General features: G+C 47.3%; 1 protein-coding gene across 2 annotated transcripts in view; it reads left to right on the forward strand.

Annotated features, from left to right (window-relative positions):
* TADA1 (transcriptional adaptor 1) overlaps window positions 1-22642 on the forward strand; it is a 310842-nt gene that overhangs the window by 34763 nt on the left and 253437 nt on the right. For both annotated transcript variants that reach the window (XM_069641190.1, XM_069641191.1), the window contains exon 2: window positions 2724-2815. In XM_069641190.1, the coding sequence (XP_069497291.1) occupies window positions 2724-2815 (92 nt within the window). The remainder of the gene's footprint in view (window positions 1-2723; window positions 2816-22642) is intronic.

Raw genomic sequence — 22642 nt, forward strand, 5'->3', positions numbered from 1 at the left:
CCGCATCATCACTTGATCACGGATGTATTCATCAATGGTGCCTGTGAATTTGCACGTCACTATTAATGTACGTAAAGCAGTTACAAAAGCATCAATCCCTTCACTGGAACCTTGAGCTCTCGAGAAGAAGTGATACCTCTCAAGTACCACATTGGCCCTCTTGCCAAACCTCGCCTCCAACTTGCCCAAAGCTGTTTCATAAGCCAGTATCACTCCGGGTGGGGCATCTCCCCCTTCATTCCCATCCGCGGGGACAACGGGGGCGGCGTAAACATTGGGACCAGGAAGATGCCTGAACAATCTGAGTCCCTCAGTTCCCAAACAATTGAGTAATGCGGCTTCTTTTTCATCATCTGTAAATTTGGCACCACCACCTGCTGCTCTTAGGTAGACTTTAAACGTGTCAACCCATAAGTCCCACACAATTGCTGGTTCACCCGGACTAGCCAGGAAAGCTGGAGGGGGACGTGCATTGTTGTGCTGCATGGTGGTAAGATTATTTGGATGCCTACAGAAATGCCTGAATACGCCAACAAAACTACAATTCACCCCCCCCCCCTTTCCACCGGGGCCTTTCAATAGATAGAGGGAAAATGCCAAATGGAAATGCTGTGGCAGTAAAGAGGAATGTTTGAAAGTTTCACCAGGCGCGCGCAGGGTTAATTCCTGGCATTAGGCAGACAGTAACTAGAATCTTTCACTTGGTGCACACAGGGTTAACTCTTTTGTGATGGCGTAGGGGGAACGCCCCCAGGTATCCTCTCCTCGTTCCTGATGGACGGGGAGACTCCCGGCGAGAGAGCTCTCCGCTCTTCCGCTGTCTTGTCTCCGCTCTTCCTCTCCCCCCCCCCCCCCCCCCCAGGGCGCCGCCTCACTGCGGGATCTCCGCGGAATGCTGTCTTTCGCTAAGGCCGGGGCTGAGGCCTCTGGAACGCGTGCTTTCCCACCAACGTAACACCCCTTGCCCGCTGTCCCAGAACACAACAGCGCAAAGCTGCGCTCCGGGTGGGGGCTGAAGCCTGTGGGGAGCGTCAGCGGTCGTCCCTCTGCCCGCCGTGTGGGTCGCCTGCTTCTCGCGCAGCGCCGAGCTACAGATGGGGCTGGAGCGGTCGCAGAAAACGCTGCCGGCGGCGCAGGGGAAAGCCGCTCACCTCTCTCCAATCTTCTTTCCGGCACACGAAGAGTGTCTGCAGTGGCAGGGATACTGCGCTCGACCCCGAGTGGGGAGCGCAGAGCAGCACGCCCGCCTCTCCTGCCGGCGTCCGTTGGCCCTGACCTTGCTCAGGCCGAAGGCTCACTGCGGCAGGGCAGGTCGCTCGACCCCAGCCGGGGAGCGTGGACCAGGCAGACCAACTTTTCTTTCTCCCTCTTCCTCAATACGCTGCTCGACGCAGATGGCGTCAGGTGGCAGCTCCTCCTTCGAGAAGCCTGGGGAGAGCTGTGGATCGGGCAGCCCCTGGGAAGAAAACGCAGGCACCTGCTGGGCGGAATCGGCCGCGTGGGTTGGGAGGCTGGTTGCCCTTGTCGCCAGTGTGATAAGGAAGCAATACACAAGGTAAGTGGAACTTCTTTATTGGCAACCAGCCTAGCCCAGCAGTGCCGAGCCTACATTCAGCTCTTCAGGAACCACTCTAACCGTCCTTTACAGAACGTAGAACCAAAGCGTGACAACATGACATCATAGCATGCTGGAATTCTACCTAGGTAGAATTCCACACAAGAGACATTATAACACGCTTCACTGAGCAAAGGTTCTCGTTGCGTGCATTAGTCTAACTTAAGCTCTCTAGCTGGACTTGAAAAGTGGCGTGGCCTAAAGGAAGTAGGCAAATATGAAGAAAAAATAATTTCCTAACAAATCAGTCTATTGCTGTTTATCATGGTGGTTCTTGGTAGCCTCATAAGTATTGGTAAACGTATGTCTGCTTGGGATGTGTGGACTGTTTGTTGGCTCGATGCAGGAGTTGAATGTGGAATTGATGAAGTAGGAGCTTAAAGTAGCTTCTGGGTGTCGGGACTTTACCATGACCTGGAGCTCCTCATCGTAACCGAGAGCTAGTCCAGTCTGATGAATGGAGTGCCTGAAAGATGGCGGAACTTGCTTTTTTCCTCCAAACTGTTGCATGCACCCCCAAAATGGCTTCTCAAACCCCTCCTTTCATTGCTGTGCGGCTCTATCTTGTACATTTTTGTTTCTGTTGAATCCTCGGTCCTTGGCTATGTTGCTTTATGTAGATTCACTTTTGGCATTTTCTTTTAATTTCTTTCCCTTGGTTTCTTTTGCTTTTTTTGGGGGGTCAGTTCATCAATCTTGCTACTACCTCTCATTTTGTCTTGACCTGTTTTTGCCGCCCCTACATCATTACACCTGTTGGTGCATTAATCGGTTACTGTGTTTTTACTGCTGCGTTTTCATCTCTGCCGACACCTCTTTCTCTGCAATGTGACCTTGCGCGTTCTTTCTGCTGCTGCTACAGAATGGGGCACAAATGCATATCGTGCAACAAATGTACCTAACGCATCACAATCAACTATAGCTTTGTGTCCAGTAAATATGACCATTCATTCTTTATCGTTTAGAGGTTTACTAATGTACCTTTTTTTTTTTTGTTTTTTTTGTTTTTTTTTGACTACTTTGGGCTGATGAAAATGAGGATTACATGAATTTGATGTTTGACGATGCACAAGTTTATATATTCATATTTTTTTCTTTGGCTGTGCAGGTACTGGGCTAACCTAAAGCTTTGGTTTAAGCAGAAGATCAGCAAGGAGGAGTTTGACTTGGAGGCCCGGAGGTTGCTGACCCAGGATAATGGTGAGAAAAATGACCCATTCTTGGTTCTAGCTTCCGGCTTTAATGCAAACGTCCAGCTCTTGGGACATTTATTTGATTTAAGGATCTGAGCTAAAGTGATGTTCCTAAAATAACTCACGTTTTGTGGTTGGGACAAAACCAGGATTCACGATGTCTGTTCAACATCACACTCCTTCTCCAATAGAACACATCTTGTCATTTGATGACCACTATCGGTGCACATTTGAGCTCTACGTTATGGTGGTATTCGGCTTTGAGCTGTAATTAATCCTATTTTTGAAGCATCTGAAGATGTGATCTTTCTAGCTAATTCTTGCACCCAGTAAAATTGGTTGGCTCTTTGCAGTAGCTTTGTATTGGCCTTGTTGTTCGTGGTGCATAGTCTTCTCTTCTCCGGCTCACTGCCTACAACACGACCTCGCGCACCTTCCTACATCAGCTGGCTTTACACTTAGCTGCAGACTCGTATCTTCATTTAAAAACACATGTTTTTTCCTGCACAGCGTGTGTGACCCTGTGATCTCCACATTGCTGAATCAATCTCGGATCAGCTGTTTTCTATCGTGTGCGGATCCTGTGATTTCCACTTTGCCAAATAATCTTGGATCAGCTGTTGAACTAAATGCAATGCTTTCTTCCTGCATTGTCGTTTGCATTCCACCTAGCTAAGCCTTGCTGCCTCTGTCTACTGGCACAAGCACCCCTGTAATACTGACTGCATTGAAAGCGACATTTTTATTCATTTTTTTTAATTTCAACCCTTTAAATGCCAGCAACGAGCCGGCTCGTCGGTAAAAACCGCTCCAGGTTGCCACCGACGAGCCGGCTCGTCGGTGGCACTTAAGGGGTTAATGAGGGGGGAAATGCTGGCGGGTTTGGGCGGTGAATACCGCGATTTTAAAAAAAACCCATTGGCACTGGGGGGGAACCTCAATGGCACTTAAGAGGTTAAAAGAAGAAAAAGTTCTCAATAGCTGCATCTTTGTTTATTTATATAGCGCTTTCATTCTCGGCGCATGTTTTAATTTTGGAAAGCACGTCTGCTGAAGCGCATGTTTTAATTTTGGAAAGCACGTCTGCTGAATCACGTGTTTTCCTCCGAGCAGTGAGCTGTGTGTGCTTTTTGCTTTTTTGAGAACTTTGGCCTGCATTTACTCAGCCGTCATACCACGTACATGATGGCTGGCCTTTTTGAACTTCAGCGTTGATAACCTTCCCTGGCCCCCTGCCCATTGGCTGCCTCTGCATTAATCTACCATCGGGGCCGACCGGGAGGCGGGAGCCGGTTTGTTCTTCAAAAGCCCACTTGTAAGGCCCCCGTTTGCTCCCTGTCCGTTACCGGAATGGTACATGAAGCTACTACCACAATCGCCCCTCCCTGGTGCTGCCAGTTCACTCGGCCATGAATTTGGACTACCAAGACTCTTTCACTTCCCTTTCCATGGGTTAGTTTCTTTTCCCCTTCATTAATCCTCCCTCTGCTTGCTCCAACTGGTCTGCCTGTAGGCTTTCAAATGCCCACATCGTAGCACCTGCCTCTAACTCATACCTCATCTTTCACCTATGTTGCCTTAGCATTGCCTTTGAAAGTCAAATCTGGATGTGTTTTTGTAATTGAAATTTGGGTTGTTTTTGAAAATCAAATCTGGGTGTGATTTGTAATTGAAATTTGGGTTGTTTTTCACATCATTTTCCGCCCTAAATTGTAACCTGCTAGCCCAGTGACTTCTCCTACTGCCAACCTCTCCTTACTTGCTAATGGCGTTATCTGTTTCTCCTATCTACTCTAACTGCTTCTCTCTTAACTGTCCTTCCTTTCTCACTAAGTATGGTAAGAAACTCAAAAAGGATATCTTGGCTTCCAACCCAGGTCTCCACATTGGTGATACAACAACCACACAGAGACGTAGAGCCATTTAACGACGTGATGACCAGGCTCTTAAGAACAAATTCTGGACAATCCTTTGACAAAAAAATCAAACACGTCTACCTGTTATCCCTTCATGTACTCTCCAGGTCATATCAACCTAGTACTTTTAGCAAATAGGTACTAAGTCACCACAAAACACCATCACTGCAAAAAAATATCATTCACAATTTTATTTCATATAAATCACAATTCATCGTATTACTATTTATAAAAAAAATATATATATATTTAAAATTGAAAAAATGCCTAAAAACCTTTCACAATATTTCTCATAAAAAAACAATTACCATACATAAAACAACCTGTGTTGTGCTCAACCCTGTGACATCCTGCCTATACAAAGCTAAATCATGTACAATAATTTAAAGGACATCACTCTGCCTCAAGAAACACAATGGTCAGTAGCTCACGGTTTCCCTTTAGCTAAGGAATACCACATGTAAAGTATACCATCTGTTCAGTACAATCCTACCCCAGTGTACCCTGGGGTGAGGTCCAAATCAATTTACAATATTTTTCATGTATTGTCATTAACTCACAATACCCTTAATTGCCCAACATGTTTCGTTCTCCACAATTTAGTTCGACACAATGCTTCAGAACTTCATCAGGGGGACCATCTGTACCCTTAAACCATCTCACTTCCTCTATGTTTGGTTCAACTTTATTAAACACCTCACTCTAAGTGATGTTCAAATAATACAGTAAACACTACGCCACACAATTCTTTTATTTTTTAAACATCTTTTTATTAAGGTTGTGGCAGGTATATGACTCGCTCCAACAACACAACAAGAATATCATACAGTGGCACATTTTGCATTTTCACAGGTGATACATATTCACATAGAATTTTCATTGTACGACGGCAGTTCACATAAGTATGTCCTGAACGGGCCCCAGATGTCCTTCGGTCGGCTCAAACTCGACTGCGTCAGTACATATTGTTCCTCATACTCATTTACGTATGTCCTTTCTCGTAGAAAGGTGTTCATGCTCGGAGGTGTAGGGCTTTTCCAAGCTTGGAGGATACATTTTTTTAGCAACTGCGCAAGAAACATTAAAGAGTGTTCTAGTCCTCTCAGAGCACTTCCCTATATTGCCAAACAGATATTTTTTACGCCACACAATTCTTGACCGTGTCGTATTTCCACAAAGTTACTAGACAACGGTTATTAAAAGGGAAGATCCCAACAACTTTGTCGGACCACTCAATCCCTCTTCTTGACGGGGGTTTTGTTATCCTTATTGTTCACTCATCTGCCTCGGGATCCAACTCTCCTGTCACCGTGTTCGAGTAAAGCTGCCTCCAGACACCGAAATGGCGCTTCAAATCGGCTGCATCTAACTTATCACAACGGGGATTCCGACGTACTGGTCTATCTCCTGCAGAACCGTGGCTCACCAATTGGTGATACCTATTCCAGTGCCTCTGCTAGGCAAACTCTCACTGACATTCTCTTTTCCGTTCTTTCGCCTGATCTATGGACCCCTCATATGATCTCTGTGCTCTGTCCTCTCTCCTCCTCTCCCATTAATGGTGGCACCCGCTGAGTCCTCCCCGAATCATCATTAATGTCTACCTCAATGGCACGGTCATGGTTCAAGGCCCTCAGGCTAATCTCCTCTTTGCTAGACGGTTCCCTCGCCTCATCAACTTCCTCTCATCTCCAGCTGTCCCCTTCTCTCCTCCCTTGGCTACCCTGTCCTCCTTTCCTGCCACCTCTGCCCCATCTCAAGCTCCCTCCACACCTCTGCAGGGCGTACCCATGATTTGTACCCCTCCCTGAAAGGTTTTTGAGGCGGGCAACCTTCTTCATATTGCTACTCTCAACTCTCGCTCTGCTGTCAAACACTCCTCTGACACCTGCCACCACCTAGAAGAACTTGACTTTGATGTCCTCTGTCTTACTGAGACTTGGTTCATGGCCAGCTCTGTCATGAATTTTGACACTATCCTGTTCCCGCTCTTAAATCTCTGGATTTGTTCTAAAAAAAGAAGTCCCTTGTGGTGGTGTAGCATGTGGCTACAAGATCCTCTCCGCCCCCAGATCCAACCGGCGTGGAGGCGGTGTAGTCCTGATCTTCCCTGAGTGGATTCCTGCCTCCATCATCCCCACTCAGACTTAATCTTCTTTCGAATGCCTTGTTTTCTCTTTCTCTTTCCGTCCCCCCATCCCCCCTAGCCACTCACTGTTGCTACTCTCTACCGGCCCCCTGGTCAAAATACCTCTTCTCTGAGTGGGCAGACCTCTCCTCCTCCCCCCTCCCCCCCCTCCTGGCCTCAACCACTCAACAACTCCTCCTTGGTGATCTCAACATCCATCTCGATTCTCCCTGTTCCTCCTCTGCGATTCACTCTCACTCTCTATCCTCCCCTCCGGCCAACTCACTCTGCTGGTCACACACTTGATGTCTTGATCTCCTCTGGCCCCCCCCCCCCCCCTTTCTACTCCCTTCACCACTCCTCCCTCCTGGAATGATCACTGCCTCCTTTCCTCTCATCTGTCCATCTGCTCCCCGAAGCCAAGTCTTCCCCAAGATTGCCACCCACCTTCTCTGATATTCTGCCCATGAAGCGTGTGACATTAGTCTTTTGCTGCCACCTTCTCCCCCTCCGATTCCCCCACCTCAGGCTGACTCGCACCCTGACACAGCCCTGCCCCTGCTCTACTCCTTTATTTCTGCTACTCTTGATGCTCTTGCCCCTCCCATGAGAATCAGTTTGAAGTCCAAAGCCAAGTGTAATTCCTGGTATGACGCTGACCTAGCTACACTTAAATGCAAGTGTAGGGTGGCTGAGAGGAAATGGAGGGCTTCCTGCTCATCCTCTGACAAACTGGCCTGCCACCTGCTCCAAAGGCAATACCGTCTGTCCGCTCCAAGAAGAGAGACCACATTCAAGCCAGCGTCTCTGCGGCATCGAATAACTCAGCCGAACTCTTTAAAATTAGCAAGGAGATGGCCAACCCTCCTGCAGTCTCCACCTCTCCTCTCGCCTCTTAGGCTCTTTTCAATACCCTTGCCTCACACTTTAATTTCAAAACCCACAACATCTTGTCCACCTTGTCTTCTGCCCCGCCTCCTCTCCCCTCTCCGTCCTGGCTTGCTGACCCTCCCTCAGCCACACACCCTCCCTCTTTCTCCTCCTTTCGTCTTTTCTCCCCGGATGAGGTTGTTGGACAAGTCCGATCTATGAAAGCCTCATCAAAACAGGTCCATCCCTGTTCCTCTAAAACCATTAAGGACCACTTTGATACCCTTCCTCCTGCCCTTGCCAACTTCTTGCCTCTGGAAATTTCCCCTCCCCTCTGAAGCATTCCATCCTCTCCTCAAGAAACCCACTACTGATCCTTCTTGCCTAGCTAACTATCACCCAATTTCCATTTCTCTCTTTTTGGGGAAGCTCCTGGAAAAGCTGGCCATCTCCCAACTTAACCTTCTCCTCTGCTTTCGACACGTTCAAACATACCATCCTGCTCAATCGTCGGCCTGGCTGGCCGCTTTCCTTTCTGATCTAACCTCCCAGGTACAACCTGGGTCCTTCCTATCCTCCCATGTCCCTCTCTAAATGTGGTGTTCCCCAGGGGTCTAACCTCTCGCCCTGGCTTTTCAACCAGTACCTGGCAATCCTCGCCTACTGCATTTCCATTTTCTGCTCAAACTTCCAGTGCTACGCTGATGACGCCCAACTCATTTTGAGGCTTCCCTCAGATACCTCCTCTCCTTCCCTCATCTCCGATTGCCTAATCGCCATTCGAAATTGGTGGGCAGCCAACTATCTTTGTCCAAATGCCAACAAGACTGAGATCCTCCTCATTTGTGCACCTTCACCATCCTTTCCCCTAACTCTCCGCCGGCCTCCCTTGGCACTCCTCTTATGCCCTACCTGCGAGGCTAAGAACCTTGGGGGTCATCTTTGACTCCACACTTTCCTTCTCCGCACACATTTCTGACGTCTCTAAAAAGTCAAACTTCTTACTGCACCGCCTGAGAGACTCTGCCTTTCCTCTCCTTCCCTCAGAAGCTCACTGTCTCCCAAGCTCTGGTTCTCTCTAGGTTGGATTACTGTAACAGCCTCTTTACTAAATCTACCTGCCTCCACTCTCCGCCCTTTACAACTAATCCAGAACAGGACTGCGAGACTTGTCCTTGGTCTCAAGCCCTGGGATCGTATCCCTCCAGCTCTGTCTTCGGCTGGGGCCTCCCTTTTGAACAGCCTCCCGGTCACCCTGAAATTTAAGGAGAACCATCTCTGGTTCCGGAAGCACCTAAAGACCTTACTCTATGCTTCTGCCTTTGCCCCCCTTTTCCCCTGCTGATATGTTTTTCTCTCAGCACGTCCACCCTCTGTCCTTCGGGCCCAGATACCTGCTCACCCTGCCTCCCTCCCGCACTGCCTGTGGGCCATACCTTGCACTGGGATCGGTATCTGTACCCATACAGCCCCCATCCTTCTTCTGCACTTATCAGCTATACCATATCGGACTAATCTTGTACTTGCCACTTGCTGGCTGCACTACCACTTTTCACGGCATTTATTTATTCATTTTACTTATTATTTATTCTGTTCTCTCCTCTGTTCCACACTTACCTCTTCTCCCCCATCCACGCACTTTCCCCCTTTTTTCCCCTTTCCATGCACTTGCGTGTTCTAAATGTCACTGTGCCTAGTAAGATCGTTGTTTTTGTTCTCCCTTGTTCCCCTCCCTTTGCTTGGTCGCGCTCTGAAACACATGTGTATGAGTGCGATATAAATGAAATATATCATATATCGTACATATTCACAATCCATCAAGATAGACCCCTTTGCTGACAGCAGGGTTTGAAATTGTTGGGAGGTGAGAGCTATTTAGCTCCTGCTTGTAGCCTAGGAGAGCCTGGTTAGCTTGACATTAGTGGTGACCAGGAGAGCTGCTTTTCGCTCTCCAGGCTTACTGATACAGATCAAACACAGCTATGTGACGCTAGCTGTGTGTGTTTGGCACAATCGATAAATAACCATTAGGACACATCTATGACATTTTAAAGCATATGGGGTATTGAATAATGGACACAATTATGTTTGCATCTTTTGTGGAAGTTAGATTTGCGCAAAGCTGTCTACTAGCTCCTCGTTCCCCAGTCGTAGTTACTGGTCAATAGTTAATGCTGAATACCCAGGAGCTGCATTTAGCTCCTGCTTATCCAATCTCTATTTCGATCTATGTCAGTATTGTCAGAGGCCAATCACTCATTGGTATTAAAGCTTTTAACGTCTCGCAACCCCAAAGCAATTACTCCCAACTGCATAGCTGCATTAAGGCAAAGGTGCGCTGCAGGCAAACACCAGGAGCTCTTGCAAAGGCATTTAAAATGAAAGGGATGTATACTGGTGGTGAAAGCTCCAAATATAACTGTTCAGTTTAGCTTCATTTTGATTTAAAAGCATTGCCACATCACAAATACCTTTTTTAAATAAATATTTACATAAATTATATAAAACATTGCTGATCCTGGTAAGATAAGTTCATAAGGCCACAGAAGGGTGGCACCGTGGCAGTGTTTCTTTTAAAGAAATGGCCTGTACTCTGTTTAAAAATTCCTAACTGCAGTTATTCATAATCGTTTAGTCAGCCCTGTTCATCTTTTCCAATCCCTGTGTAGAATGTAGTTATTGTCAATATAACATCTAAGTGTAAGGTGGTCCTGCTTATCTGTGATGCACTAAATATATTGCAAACACCATAGTTATTCAGGTTCTTGGACCATTTCTCCTTACATAATAAATCACTATAGTTCAGATGTGTACCTAGTTCCGTAGGAAACCCGGAAATTGAATTACTAATAACTTTTGACTTGTAGGACAGATTTGATTGATATTTTGCAAAGTGTGTCCCTGGCCCCACCCAGACTGGACATTTCGGGAAAGAATTGTGGTAAAAAATGAAAAAGTTATTAAGAAGGCAAATGAAAGCTGCCTTTGGCCTACTCCCGTTCATTTTCCCATAGCGAACAAGTGTGAATTTCTGCACAGGGCAAAAACTGCAGGATGGAATTGGCCCAAATAATAAAGCACTTGCGCACGATGCGTTGATTTCCGTGGTTTGGGGGTTATTTCATCCAATAGTTTTTAAAATATTTCACAGGGAAGGTTGGTGTGCCCCTTCTCACAAAGTTATAGTTGGATCTCCCATGATGCTTTGTAGCAGAGCAGCGCTGCGGCTTTTCAGAAATTAAAAAGCAGCCATTTTCTCCCAAAATTCGATTGCTAATACCTTTTTTACCTTGCAGGATGGATTTGGATTAAACTTTCAAAACCAAAAAAGGGCCTCCAGAAACTGGAAATTTGGGGAAAATATGTTTACAAATGAAAAGTGTATTAAAACAAAACACAATTTTTCAGCACATTCATTTTCCCATAGTGAAAATGTGCAGTTTTTTTAACAGCCATAGCGTGAAAACCACTTAACAAATTTGGACAAAATTAACAATTTGGGCACAAAGTGTTGACTTCATTTCCTTGACTACTTTGGGGGTAAATCCATGCAGCAGTTTTTAAAATATTCGCCCGAGAATGGGGTGCCCGCTGCAACCTTTCTATCTGTCTTGGTGCTTTGCAGCAGAGACCGTGAGAGTGACTTGACTTGCTTGATGGATTTGGATGACATTTATTTTAAAAAGGTTTGTCAAGGCCTCCCCAAAACTGGACATTTTGGGAGCAATTCGTTAACAAATGTATTAAAAAACATAAACCTGCAGTTTTTGAACAGTTGTAGCTTGAAAACCACTGGGCAGATTGGAACCAAACTGTGCAATTAACTCTCCCACAACCTTACCAAATCTAACATTCTCGACATCAGAAAGCAACTATAAACTCTTCTATTTATGTAGTCACTCCTTGGGGAACACAGATTGTTTTGAACGAAAGCGCTTAGATACCCTAGCCATAGGCGCTATATAAATAGCAATCACATCAGGCTAAAGGTTGGGAGTGGGAAATGAGGACACCATGTGCAGTTGGGGATTCAGAACTGGTTGGGGAACCAGTTACAGTTGGACATGTTTTGGTTTATTAGGGGAAGATCATGTGAAACTCATGAGATTACAACAGCACTTCGTCAAGACATGCTCAGGAAATAAATGTGTGTCGCACGAAGCGATGCGTGATGGGGTATTGGGAGGGGGCTTAGGGAGGTGGTAATGCAATTGTGTGGAGTGGGGTAACCTGGAAAAAAGAAGGGGGGGGGCACATGCTGAATGCCTTCGAGTATGTGGAAGACTTTTTCATTCTGAGCAATTCTTCCCATTATCACGGGAATCGGCGAACCACCATTCTACCGCAGGAATTTCTGTTATTTGTAATGATTACTGTAAAATTATTGCAGGAATAAGGAGTTAGAAAAACAAGGTTTAACATCTTCCTGGATGGCCGATGTTTGGTAACAAATTTAATCGGTTGACATGGCCAGTGGACATCGCTAGTTGGCCCAAAAGAGAGCTATTGGTGCAAAACCTAAAGAGGACACTGCCGAAGGCCATAGCTAGTGAGACCTCAAACTATGTAACATGTTGGGCCGTAGCCACATCACACAAACCAAACGGTGATTGGGGAGGATAGTTACAGGGGGGGGGTAATGGCTAGGGAGGAAAAAGCAGTGGGGGATAGTGGGTGAGCCCATGGAAAGAGGAGGGGGCTCTTGGTGAGGGCATGTGAGGACAAGGAAGAGATTTTCTAGCGTTATCTGGGGAATACTGAGAGAATCCCGCGGGCATGGGTAGTTCGCTGCCACTTCTGTATGTGTAGTTTGTTGCCATTATCAGGGAAATCCCATGGGAATGGGGAGAGAGTGGGGACATTTTTTTACACCTGCAGTGAACACCTCTCTTATGCAGGGAGTAATGAGTCTATGTGCCGAAGGTCCTGGTTAGTGGGCCCCAAAGAAGCCTATTGTTGCAACATGTACTGTGGCCGTGGCCAAAAACCATTACTAGAGGGAATCCAAAGAAACCTGTTGATGCAACATGGCCACTAGCCATGACCAATGGCCATGGCTAGTGGGCCCCAAAGAAACCTATTCCGGTCCCTGAAAATGTTTGTGTATAACAAAATTCTGTGAAAACACTTTAGTTAGGAGAGAGTTAACGTGATCACATTTAACATGAAAAATATAGATCTATAAAAACTTTTGAAATTCAGTGAAAACATGCTTGGTTAAGAGAAGGATAGGGGGATCACTTTTAATGTAGCAAATCGCCTGAAATTCTGCAATCTTATTTCGAGCAAGTCCACCTTAACTATGCGCCCCCTGTTTCGCAGCATATGACCACAATGAGGACATCACTGGTGATATCACTAATTAGATCATACATGACAGATGTCGCTAATTACAGCTTGCATAACATCACTAATGTCATTGGTTTGATGATTGTTTTGAATTAAGTTTTTTTAATAAACATTTTTTTTCATCAAAATAGAAGCAGCATATCACAATTTTTAATATAAAAAAATAAATAAAAGTACCGCCCAATAAACAGTAAATTGTTGATGTCTCGGGAGGATAGCTCAGGAGCAACGTGCACGCCTTGGAATCAAGACGCCATGGAGCAACACAGGTTCGATCCCCAGGTCCAAGCTTGGAAACCTCTGGCTTTTGAGCGCGTTATAAATAACCTCACCTTGATATTACAAGAGGTTTAGAAACTTGCTTAAATCAGTAGGTGCTTACAAAGATCCTGCTAATATGTGTTCTATTAGTGCATAGTTCTCTTTGGCTTCCCTTCCCCTCAGTGATTTTCCACCCAACAATCCTCCCTTTACACACAGGCATCTTCCAGTAGGTATGGTTATCGTGGAACAGTGCACTATGCTCTTGATTTGGGGACTGTTCCAATTTTTGTTCGCCCTGACTGAGGTCTAGTTGAACCCCATTTAGTTAGGAATGGTCCCCACCCTTCTTAATCCCAAATGACCATTTCACTGTGCCGTTAATTTTCAATTATAAACCTATCCCAAGCTTATGCAACCAGTCTGTTTTTGTTCTGTATTTTCTTGTTTTTCTAGTTTTGGGCTACAGCTAGTCTGCTGACCGGAAACATTGCCTCCCACATTCTTGGAAATTAGTCTTGCGCAATGGAGTTATCAAGAACAGCTGAGCATACTTTGGGAACTTGAGCACACCCTGTGAAGGAGTTGAAACCCTTTAGCCTGCACCAGCAGGATAAGCAGAGGGAGAAAGTATGCAGTGGTGATGCCAAATGGGTCACACTATGACAATGTTGAGACTAGACAATGGACTGGCAGCAATGACCCAGATGCTGGTAAGGGCAAAAGAAAAGTGAAAAGTGAAGAGGAGAAGAAAGAGAATAGCCTGCTGGGGGCTCTAACACAGATCTTGGTAGCTGCAAATCCACCAGAGTTGAAAAGAAGTTGACAACTTTACGAACCTAAGAAAAACGTTTAGGGGACTCATGCTCTAGATGGCGACTCTTGTACTGTAGGCTGAAAAAGTCCTCGAAGAGGGGTTGGAACATATGACCCAAAGGTATTCAAAGGCCAAGAAGAGGAAACCTCAAGTTCTTGCTCCAGTGTGTGAACTGTCCCAAGAATACACTACTTGACCTTCGCAGAATTTTGTTCAGTAATTAAAGAATTGTGCTGTGCCCTTTAAAGCACCCTGAAACTGTGAGTGCATTGAAGGACACTCTCTTGGGTGTGGCCACCTCAGAGCTGTGTGAATTGTGATGGTTTTGCCACTGTATTTAAGGACACTGTGATTATAGCTTAGGGCCATCCACCTAATTTCCTCCTCCTGGACACCCTTACCAGAGAATCTTCCTTTTTATGGTTATTTTGATATTCCCTGATGTTCTTATTGAGTTTCTCACACCCTTCGCTGAACCTTCCAATCTGGTTAACAACTGGGAATTAGTTTGGAGAAATGGAGTCAGGGCGCCCAGACCAATCCCAGTGTGAGAATTTGGTAGGAGTAGGAAACTACCCCTGCGATGCTGGGAGGCTTTCCTGTAACCACCTGTCCAGCCGAAATAATGGCCATTCCCTACCAACCTCACCTTTTTAAAAAAAGAATATTTTGAATAAAAGTTATTTCATTTGTCACGTGTGCGAGTAGTGCCTCTTCTTCCTCGCATTTCAAAATTGTGACAATTCCATGACTTAGCCGGATGACTAGTAAGCAACCAGTAGAATGTACCTCTGCTCGGCTTGCCTCTTGGCCTGTCATGGCATTTTTACAACTTCCCAGTGAGAGTCACATGTGACTGACACATCTTCAGGCCTACTAGCATTTCTAAAATGCCAGTCTGTCGGGCAAACCTTCTGACATCCCCATAGTCCTGTTGGTATGTTGACTGTACATGTTAAAACAGGGAGTTGCCTTGTTATGGGTATTGCTGTGCATTGCTCTTTCATAGAAACAGCAGGCCATTTCCTCATTTAGGAGGGTATTCGCTGTGGTGATAGTTTATCAAGTGTGTGTGCCAGTGTGATGATCCTTCAGATAGTGTCACTTCTCTTCAGAGCTGGGCGCCCCTTTCTACGAGGCTAGGAAGATGAGGAAGCTAACCAAGTCCCGCTAGGGGTGGTAGCATGCGGGAGGTCCTGGTGCAGAGGAACTCCCCTCCTAGGGATAAGGACACCACTGGGAGACATGGCCCCTTGAAACCCTAACCCTGCAGGCTGATGTTAATACCCAAATCTTCTACGCATAAGCTCCCATCGAAACTGTTATTGTAAAATATCAAACCACCCTGACAAAATGGGTACGTGGACAAAAAGCTTTAATGCTACAATCGAGCCGGAGGGGTGCTCGACCAGCTGCTGTCAGTTGGGGCCGTGCCCACTATTTCAACTGAACATCAAACTGGGTTCTTTGTCTTCTGACCTGTCCGGCAATGGCCCGTGCAGTTCTGGTATGCTGAGAGCTGTTGTACATCCAGAAGAAGAAACCAGCAAGCGAGGTGGATGCATTGAAGCCTGTATGGTCGAATGTAGGATTCCAGAGACTGCAGCGAGTGCGTCTGCTAAGTTAATGAGGCGAACGCCAGGAAGCTTCTTGTGAGTCGGTTGGGAACCGGCGCAGTAGACCTGGAGGAACAAAGGTGGTGACGTGACCTCTTGGTGGAGCTCCCTGTCCGACAACGGTGCAGAGACCACCAGCAGTAACTGGCTGCAGAGAGAAGCAGGCCGCAGAAGTAGCGTGGAAGAAGCAGAGAGGAAACCTGAGACCCCTTGCGAAACCGGTGAAGGGTTCCCCGGGACAAGGCAACTGGAAAAAAGTATGGGTCTGGGAAGATTCAAGACTGTAAATCATGAAGAAGCAGAGAAAGTAATAAACTTTGTACCACAATTCCCTGGGCAGTTCCACAAGAGTATGGTACTGGAGAGTTGAGAGGGACTCTGGGAGCATCTTCGTCATCCCAGTCGGTGCAGGAAAGAGAGTATAAAGAAAGCAAAATATGTTGAGACTTCCTTGAAGGAACTACAAGTTTTTTTTTCTTTTCTTTTAAATTTTATTGATTTTATTCAAACCAACCAACAATACAAACCAAACACGCAGTGCAAGTTACAACCGTTACATTAAACATCATTTAGTGTCTAACCACTGCTCCCTGAATCACACCCCCCTTTACGAGCCTAATTGTTCTTCGCATTCAGTATCTGCTACATGTTACAGGGTCTCGCTTTCCTCGGATTCCGCTGGATCCAATATTGTTCCGAACAGTTCTGCTATTAATAATGTCCATGCCATCAGGGTACCCACTTCTTCTTCCCCACTCATGCTACTCGCCTCTTGCCATACCACCGTTTCAGCTTCCGCCCATTTCTGCAACTCCCTCCACCCGTGGCTTGTGACACTTTTTCCATCCCATGGCAATCCTCCGCTTTGCAAGCACATATGCCAAACCTTTCAGTTTCCCAACATGTTTAAGCTTCCGTGATCTGGGGAACCCTCCTAGCAAGCAGGCCCAAGCCGTGTCTATGACAAGCGTGACCCCCTTCTCTGCTAGTTTTTGTGCCACTTCTCCCCAGAAACACTCAATTACTGGGCATGACCAAAACATGTGTGTCATGTCAGCGTTTTCCTTGTCGCACTTAGGGCAGGCCTGTGGCCCAGCATTTCCAAACTTGGATATCCTCAGAGGAGTCATATATGCTCTGTTATATACAGCTGTATTTGTTTTAGTCTGGCATTTCTTGACACTTTCTTGTGGTATCCCAGGGCACGTTCCCATACCCCATCCTCCATCTGGGCTCCCACCTCTGCTTCCCAGTCCAATCTCAAATGTGTCAATTCTTTCCCAACCTTAGTCATCACCATCTCATACAATCTAGAAATCTCATGCCCCCCTTCCGATATGTCATATATTGTCCCCATAATAGCATCGGGTTCCTCTGTCAACACTGTTTCAGGCCATGTTTTCCGATTTTCTGCACCAACCTATGATGCGTAACATATTGGCCCGTATGCAATCCCACCTCCTCCCCAAGTCCTTCAAAATCTCTGATGGTCCGCTCTTGCCAAATATCCCCCAACGTTACCAACCCAACCGATTCCCAGTAGGATCTAATAATCGGCCTCAGCTGCCTGCCTATCTTCCCCTGCTAAAGCAACCAGCGGCACCCGCCGGGGAGCACGGGAATGGGTCTTCCATCATCCGGCATGCCCAACGCCACATTTTCCACCCAAGCATCATCCCAGGGCTCTCCTTCATTTCTGACTCGGGCAACCAAATAATTTCCCTTACGTAAAACAGGGCACAGTCCTGCCCAAACAACCTAAATTCAGGGGTCGCTTCATCAGAGAGCCATTTGGCCACATATTGTAATTGACTCGCTACATAATAAACCTCAAAATTGGGCAGTTTGATACCCCCTTTTTCATAGAGGTTCTGCGACTTCCATAGCACCACTCTATTGCGGGTACCATGCCACTGTAAGTCCCTACACAAACTGTTCAATTTAGCAAAAAACTTCTTGGGTATCATATGTGGAATATTATAATGTAGAAGCCAAGGCAGGACCACCATCTTAAGCAGTGCCCCTTGTCCCATCATAGCCAAGGGCAACTTCTCCCAAAACTTCATACATTTACAGATTTTCTCAATGGCTATCTCGGTATTGTGCTTATGTTCCTCTTCTGCCGTGTGATACACATCTATCCCAAGGTAACGGAAAGAACTAACCGCCCATGGTATTTGCAACACTGGTAACCTTTCTACAGGGGTTCCCTTATAGCTACCTAGCGGGAATATGCTAGATTTTTTTGGGGATTCACTGCTACGCCAGACAGCCCCGCATACCTCTCCATCACTTCCAGAATGTATTGGAGATTTTCTTCCGGGTATTTCAAGTACAATAGCAAATCGTCCACATATAGGGATATTAGGTGTCCCTCCCCCCCTACCTCAATACCTATCGTCTCATATTGTCGCCCAAGGTATATTGCCAGGGGCTCCAGAGCCCGAATGTACAACATCGGGGACCAGGGGCACCCCTGCCTGGTACCTCTGCTTAGTTGCCATCTCTCAGATATCACTGCTCCTGTTCGAACTCTGGCTAGCGGCTCACTGTATAGCATCTTTGCCCACCTGATGTAAGCTGGCCCCACTCCGTACCCTCCCAGGGCCACCAACAGCCACGGCCACCTAACCGAGTCGAAAGCTTTTACTGCGTCTAAAGACACAATAGCCATTTCGCCTTCATTTTTACCTCCCCATTCGACCACCTGGTGAAGTCGCCTGTGGTTGTGAGTTATATTCCTATTCGGGACATAGCCTGTTTGGTCTGGGTGTATTAGTTCGCCAATTACCTTCCGCAATCTATTTGCCAAGACAGCCGTCAGTATCTTACTGTCCTGGTTCAGCATCGACAAAGGCCTGTAGGAGCCACACCTATGCTCTGGTTTGTTGGGTTTGGGGAGCGGTATTATGATCGCTTCTCTGAGCGACTCCGGCAACCGTCCCACCTCAAACGCTTCATTGAGCATTTCTAGCATTGAGGGGAGCACTTCCTCTTTATATACTTTATAAAATTCACTAGGGAACCCATCCGCTCCTGGGGTTTTACTGGTAGGCAACTGCTTCACAACCTCCTCCAACTCCTCCAACGTAATGGGTGCCTCAAGATCTTCTATTTCCTCTTTGCTTATCTTCGGCAATCCTATATCTTCTAGTGTTTCAACTATCTCCTCTTGGCTGCCCCCCTCCTTGTCCTCGTATAGCTCCCTGTAATAATCTGCATCCTTGTTGACTCCTTCTTGGGTATCCGCTACCTCCCCATCTTCTCTGGTTAGTGTCCTAATCGGGGGCCTAGGGGTTTCACTCTTATATAGCCACGCTAAGAGGCACACCGCTGCTGCAATTTGAGCACTAGCTCCGTATCCATCCTACCACTTCCTAATGCTCTTTCTAGTTCATCTTCTGCTCTTTGTAGGTCTGCCAAGACCCCGCCCTGCAGGCCCTTTGATTTAGCAATGGCACCCCCCGCATCACAACCTTAAAGGCTTCCCATAGTATACCTGCCGAGTCAACACTACCAGTGTTCATCTCGAAATAGTTAGTAATCTCATCTCTCATATCCTCTCTAAAAACTGGATCTTTAAGAGCCTCTGCTCGGAGGTGCCATGTCGGAATCCGTGCCCTCGGGCGGCAATATTGCCACCCTAGGACCAGGGGCGAGTGATCTGATGGGACCCTCGCCTTATATTCTATTTGAGTAATTTCTATCACTACCTCTGGCGTGGCAAAGACATAATCAAGTCTTGTGTGCAGCTGATGCGGGGCTGAGCAGTGTGAGTATTGCTTCTCATTAGGATAATTCGTCCTCCACACGTCTACCAAGCCGAAATCATCTAGCAACACCTGCAATGCTTTAGCCGCTGGGATGGGCATATCAATCTTGTCATCAGATCTGTCTACCTTGGGGTTCAGTACATGATTGAAATCCCCTCCCCAGATCACCGCACCACCCACACAAATACCAAGTTTGGCGCACAGAGTCCTGAAGTATGCCGCCATGTTTTGATTGGGGGCATACGTGTTTACGATGCATACCTCTTTATTCTTCACCAGCCCTTTCACTATAACCATTCTCCCATCAGTTTCCACCACTTCCTGTATTAGCTGGAACGGGACGTGCGGCACCACCCAAACCAGTACTCCTCTAACATAAGCAGAGTACGAAGAACCCACCACAATCCCTTTCCATTTTTTTGTCAGATGTGTCTCCTGTAGCAGTGCAATATCTATCTTTTGCCTTTTCAAATGCAGCATGACCTTATTCCTCTTCAAATAACTGTTTAGTCCCCTGACGTTCCACGTTACTATCTGAAGATCTCCCATAGCTCGTTAGTACTCGCCTCCCTTACCTCCATCCGATCCCACACGCTCCCACAAATCAGGTACAACCCTCTAGCTCTTCCGTGTAGGCTCATATTTGAACTCAAACTCCCCATAACTATATACACCCGCAACTCCCCAACTCCCTCACCTCCCTCCCCTCCCTCCCCCCAGCCCTTCCCCAACAACACCCTCCCCAACTGTTGCCCAGCTCCATTCCTGGATCTCGGGCACCCCCACATCTAGCCCCGACTAACACAAACCTATGCTCAGGGCCCAGTAGGGTGAAGCCGCCCTAATGGCCGCTTAACTATTAGTATCTTGGGGTGGATTGCTTCCATTCTGTTGCTCCTATTTCTGAATCTATTAGAGCTTTATGTTAATGCTAAGCAGATACCCAGTACATTTTACCCACTATATTCCAGTCCATGCCGAGCACAAGGCCCGAATGCTACCCAGTGTTCAACCAGTCTCACTTTCCCAGTATAACCAGGATCACCCTCCCACTTACCCCCTCTGTCAATGATGCACGTTCTTCATTTATCACTCTCCTGCCGGTCTCGGTCCGCTTCTTGTTCTGGGCAACCCTGCAGGTCCAGCCATGTCACCACCTCCTCTGGAGTATCAAAGAAAAGGGCTCTGCTCTTATGTAACACCTTAAGCCTCGCTGGGTACAGAAGCATGTACTTGATGCCTGCTGCACGCAGCCTCTTCTTGACTGCCACGTAGCTGTATCTCTGCCTTTGCACCAGCATCGTATAATCCAGGTATGCCGTGACGTTGGTGGATGCTCTCTCTATTGTTCCGCCTTTACGAGAAAATTCCAGGATCTTCTCTCTCTCTATAGTTCAAAATCCTTGCGATGATCGGTCTCGGCGGAGCTCCCTGTCGCGGTTTCCTCATTAGGGCGCGATGCGCCCGCTCCAGCGTGAACCCCTGTGAGAGCTTATCTGCTCCTATCTCCTGGAGGATCATATTCTCCACGTAGTTTGTGGGGTCCTGGCCCTCCTCTCCTTCCGGCAGGCCGACCACCCGTATGCTATTTCTTCTCGCCCTTCCCTCCACTTCTTCCACCCGATTTTCAAGATTGGCAACCTGCTGTTTTAGCACGTGGACCTCTTTTGCATTGCTCGCGCTGACATCCGTATTAGTCTCGCTGCGCTTTCCAAACCACTCGTTTCTGCCAGCGCCCTGACATCTTGTCGAAGCAGGGTAAGTTCAGTTCCTATCGCATCAATTTTGTTCTCCAGGGCAGTGCGAAGGTCCATCATTGCCGAGCCCCATTTGGTGCTCAACTCCGTGATAGCTTCTAGGATCTGATGCTTGTCTCCTTCTGGGGCCTCTTCCGCAGGAGTCGCAGCTGTGCATTGTGCCGATGTTGTAGGGGTCTTCTGCCTTTTTGCAAAGACCTCCGTTGAGGATTGTTTGGTCTTGGCTCTTAGTCATTTCACCGACATAGCGCCCCCTTTCACACGTATCTAGTTCCGACTCGGGGCTGTAGTTGCAACACTTCCTGTCCCTCAGTCTCTGGGGTTGCTATCTTCAAACACTCTTTTGCTATGATGCTTAAAATTGTTATTCAGATGGATTGTCTCCCACGTTGTACTTTTAATATATACTTTCTGTCAATGCCCATGTTCATTGACTCATTCCCTAGTGGTCAGGTTGCCTAAGCACGCATGGTGTACGCAGGGTTTGGGTTCCCTTATGCGGTTGTTTTAAACTCACTCATTTATCGTTCCTTGGTTCCCTCTCAGCAGTTATCATGTGCCACCGTAAGGGGTATGGTAGCGTTGTGCTACACGGGCCAACAACAGCCTCCCAGGTCGTGTTTCTGCAAGTATTCTGTTGCATCCACCTCTGTCTTAACCACCGTCTTTTGCTATGTGCCTTGCGCCTCTTCCAACTGGCTCATCCAGCAATGTGCATGCGCAGGCCTAGTGTGGATATTATTCCTTGGCAGGCAATTTGATGCCTGGAGCTGGGTACCACCGTGGCTTGTGGTGCCCACCCCAAGCAATCCGACCCGCTCTCCGATTCCCGGGTCCCAGCGTATGTTCGTGCTGCAGTGGCCCACTTCCTGCAGAGCCCGAGCACTTCCAGCGTCCGCAACACTGCTCTATGCCCACACAAGACTCTACAATACGATCCGCTGCTATCCGCTTTATCCAGGGCAATCCGCCCACACGAACATCCAACCTCCTTTCGGCGCCGCCGCCCGCTGTTTCCTTAGCTCATATCCCGTACCGCAGGCACAGCTCCTTCAATAAGCAGCTGGGAGCCGCTTCTGCACCTTGCGCCCTTCCACTGCTACTGTATTCGCCCGGGGACGCTCCGTGTGTCAGGTTCCCGGAGCGCTGCCACGTCCATTCAGGGCAGAGACGCACTTCAATAATGCTGGCAGGCGGCGTCTTCTCGTTTCGCTCTAGCGGCTGGGTCCAACCACTAGTGAATACAGCCTCGAGCCGTCTAATGTCTTCGGTAAGGCAGCAATATCAGGCCGCTCCTGTCACACAGGCCCGGGAGTGTTACACTGTTAACATGGTCCTATCCCGCAG

Source organism: Ambystoma mexicanum, chromosome 1q (genome assembly GCF_040938575.1).
Source record: "Ambystoma mexicanum isolate Mex_15411 chromosome 1q, UKY_AmexF1_1, whole genome shotgun sequence".
NCBI lineage: Eukaryota > Metazoa > Chordata > Amphibia > Caudata > Ambystomatidae > Ambystoma > Ambystoma mexicanum.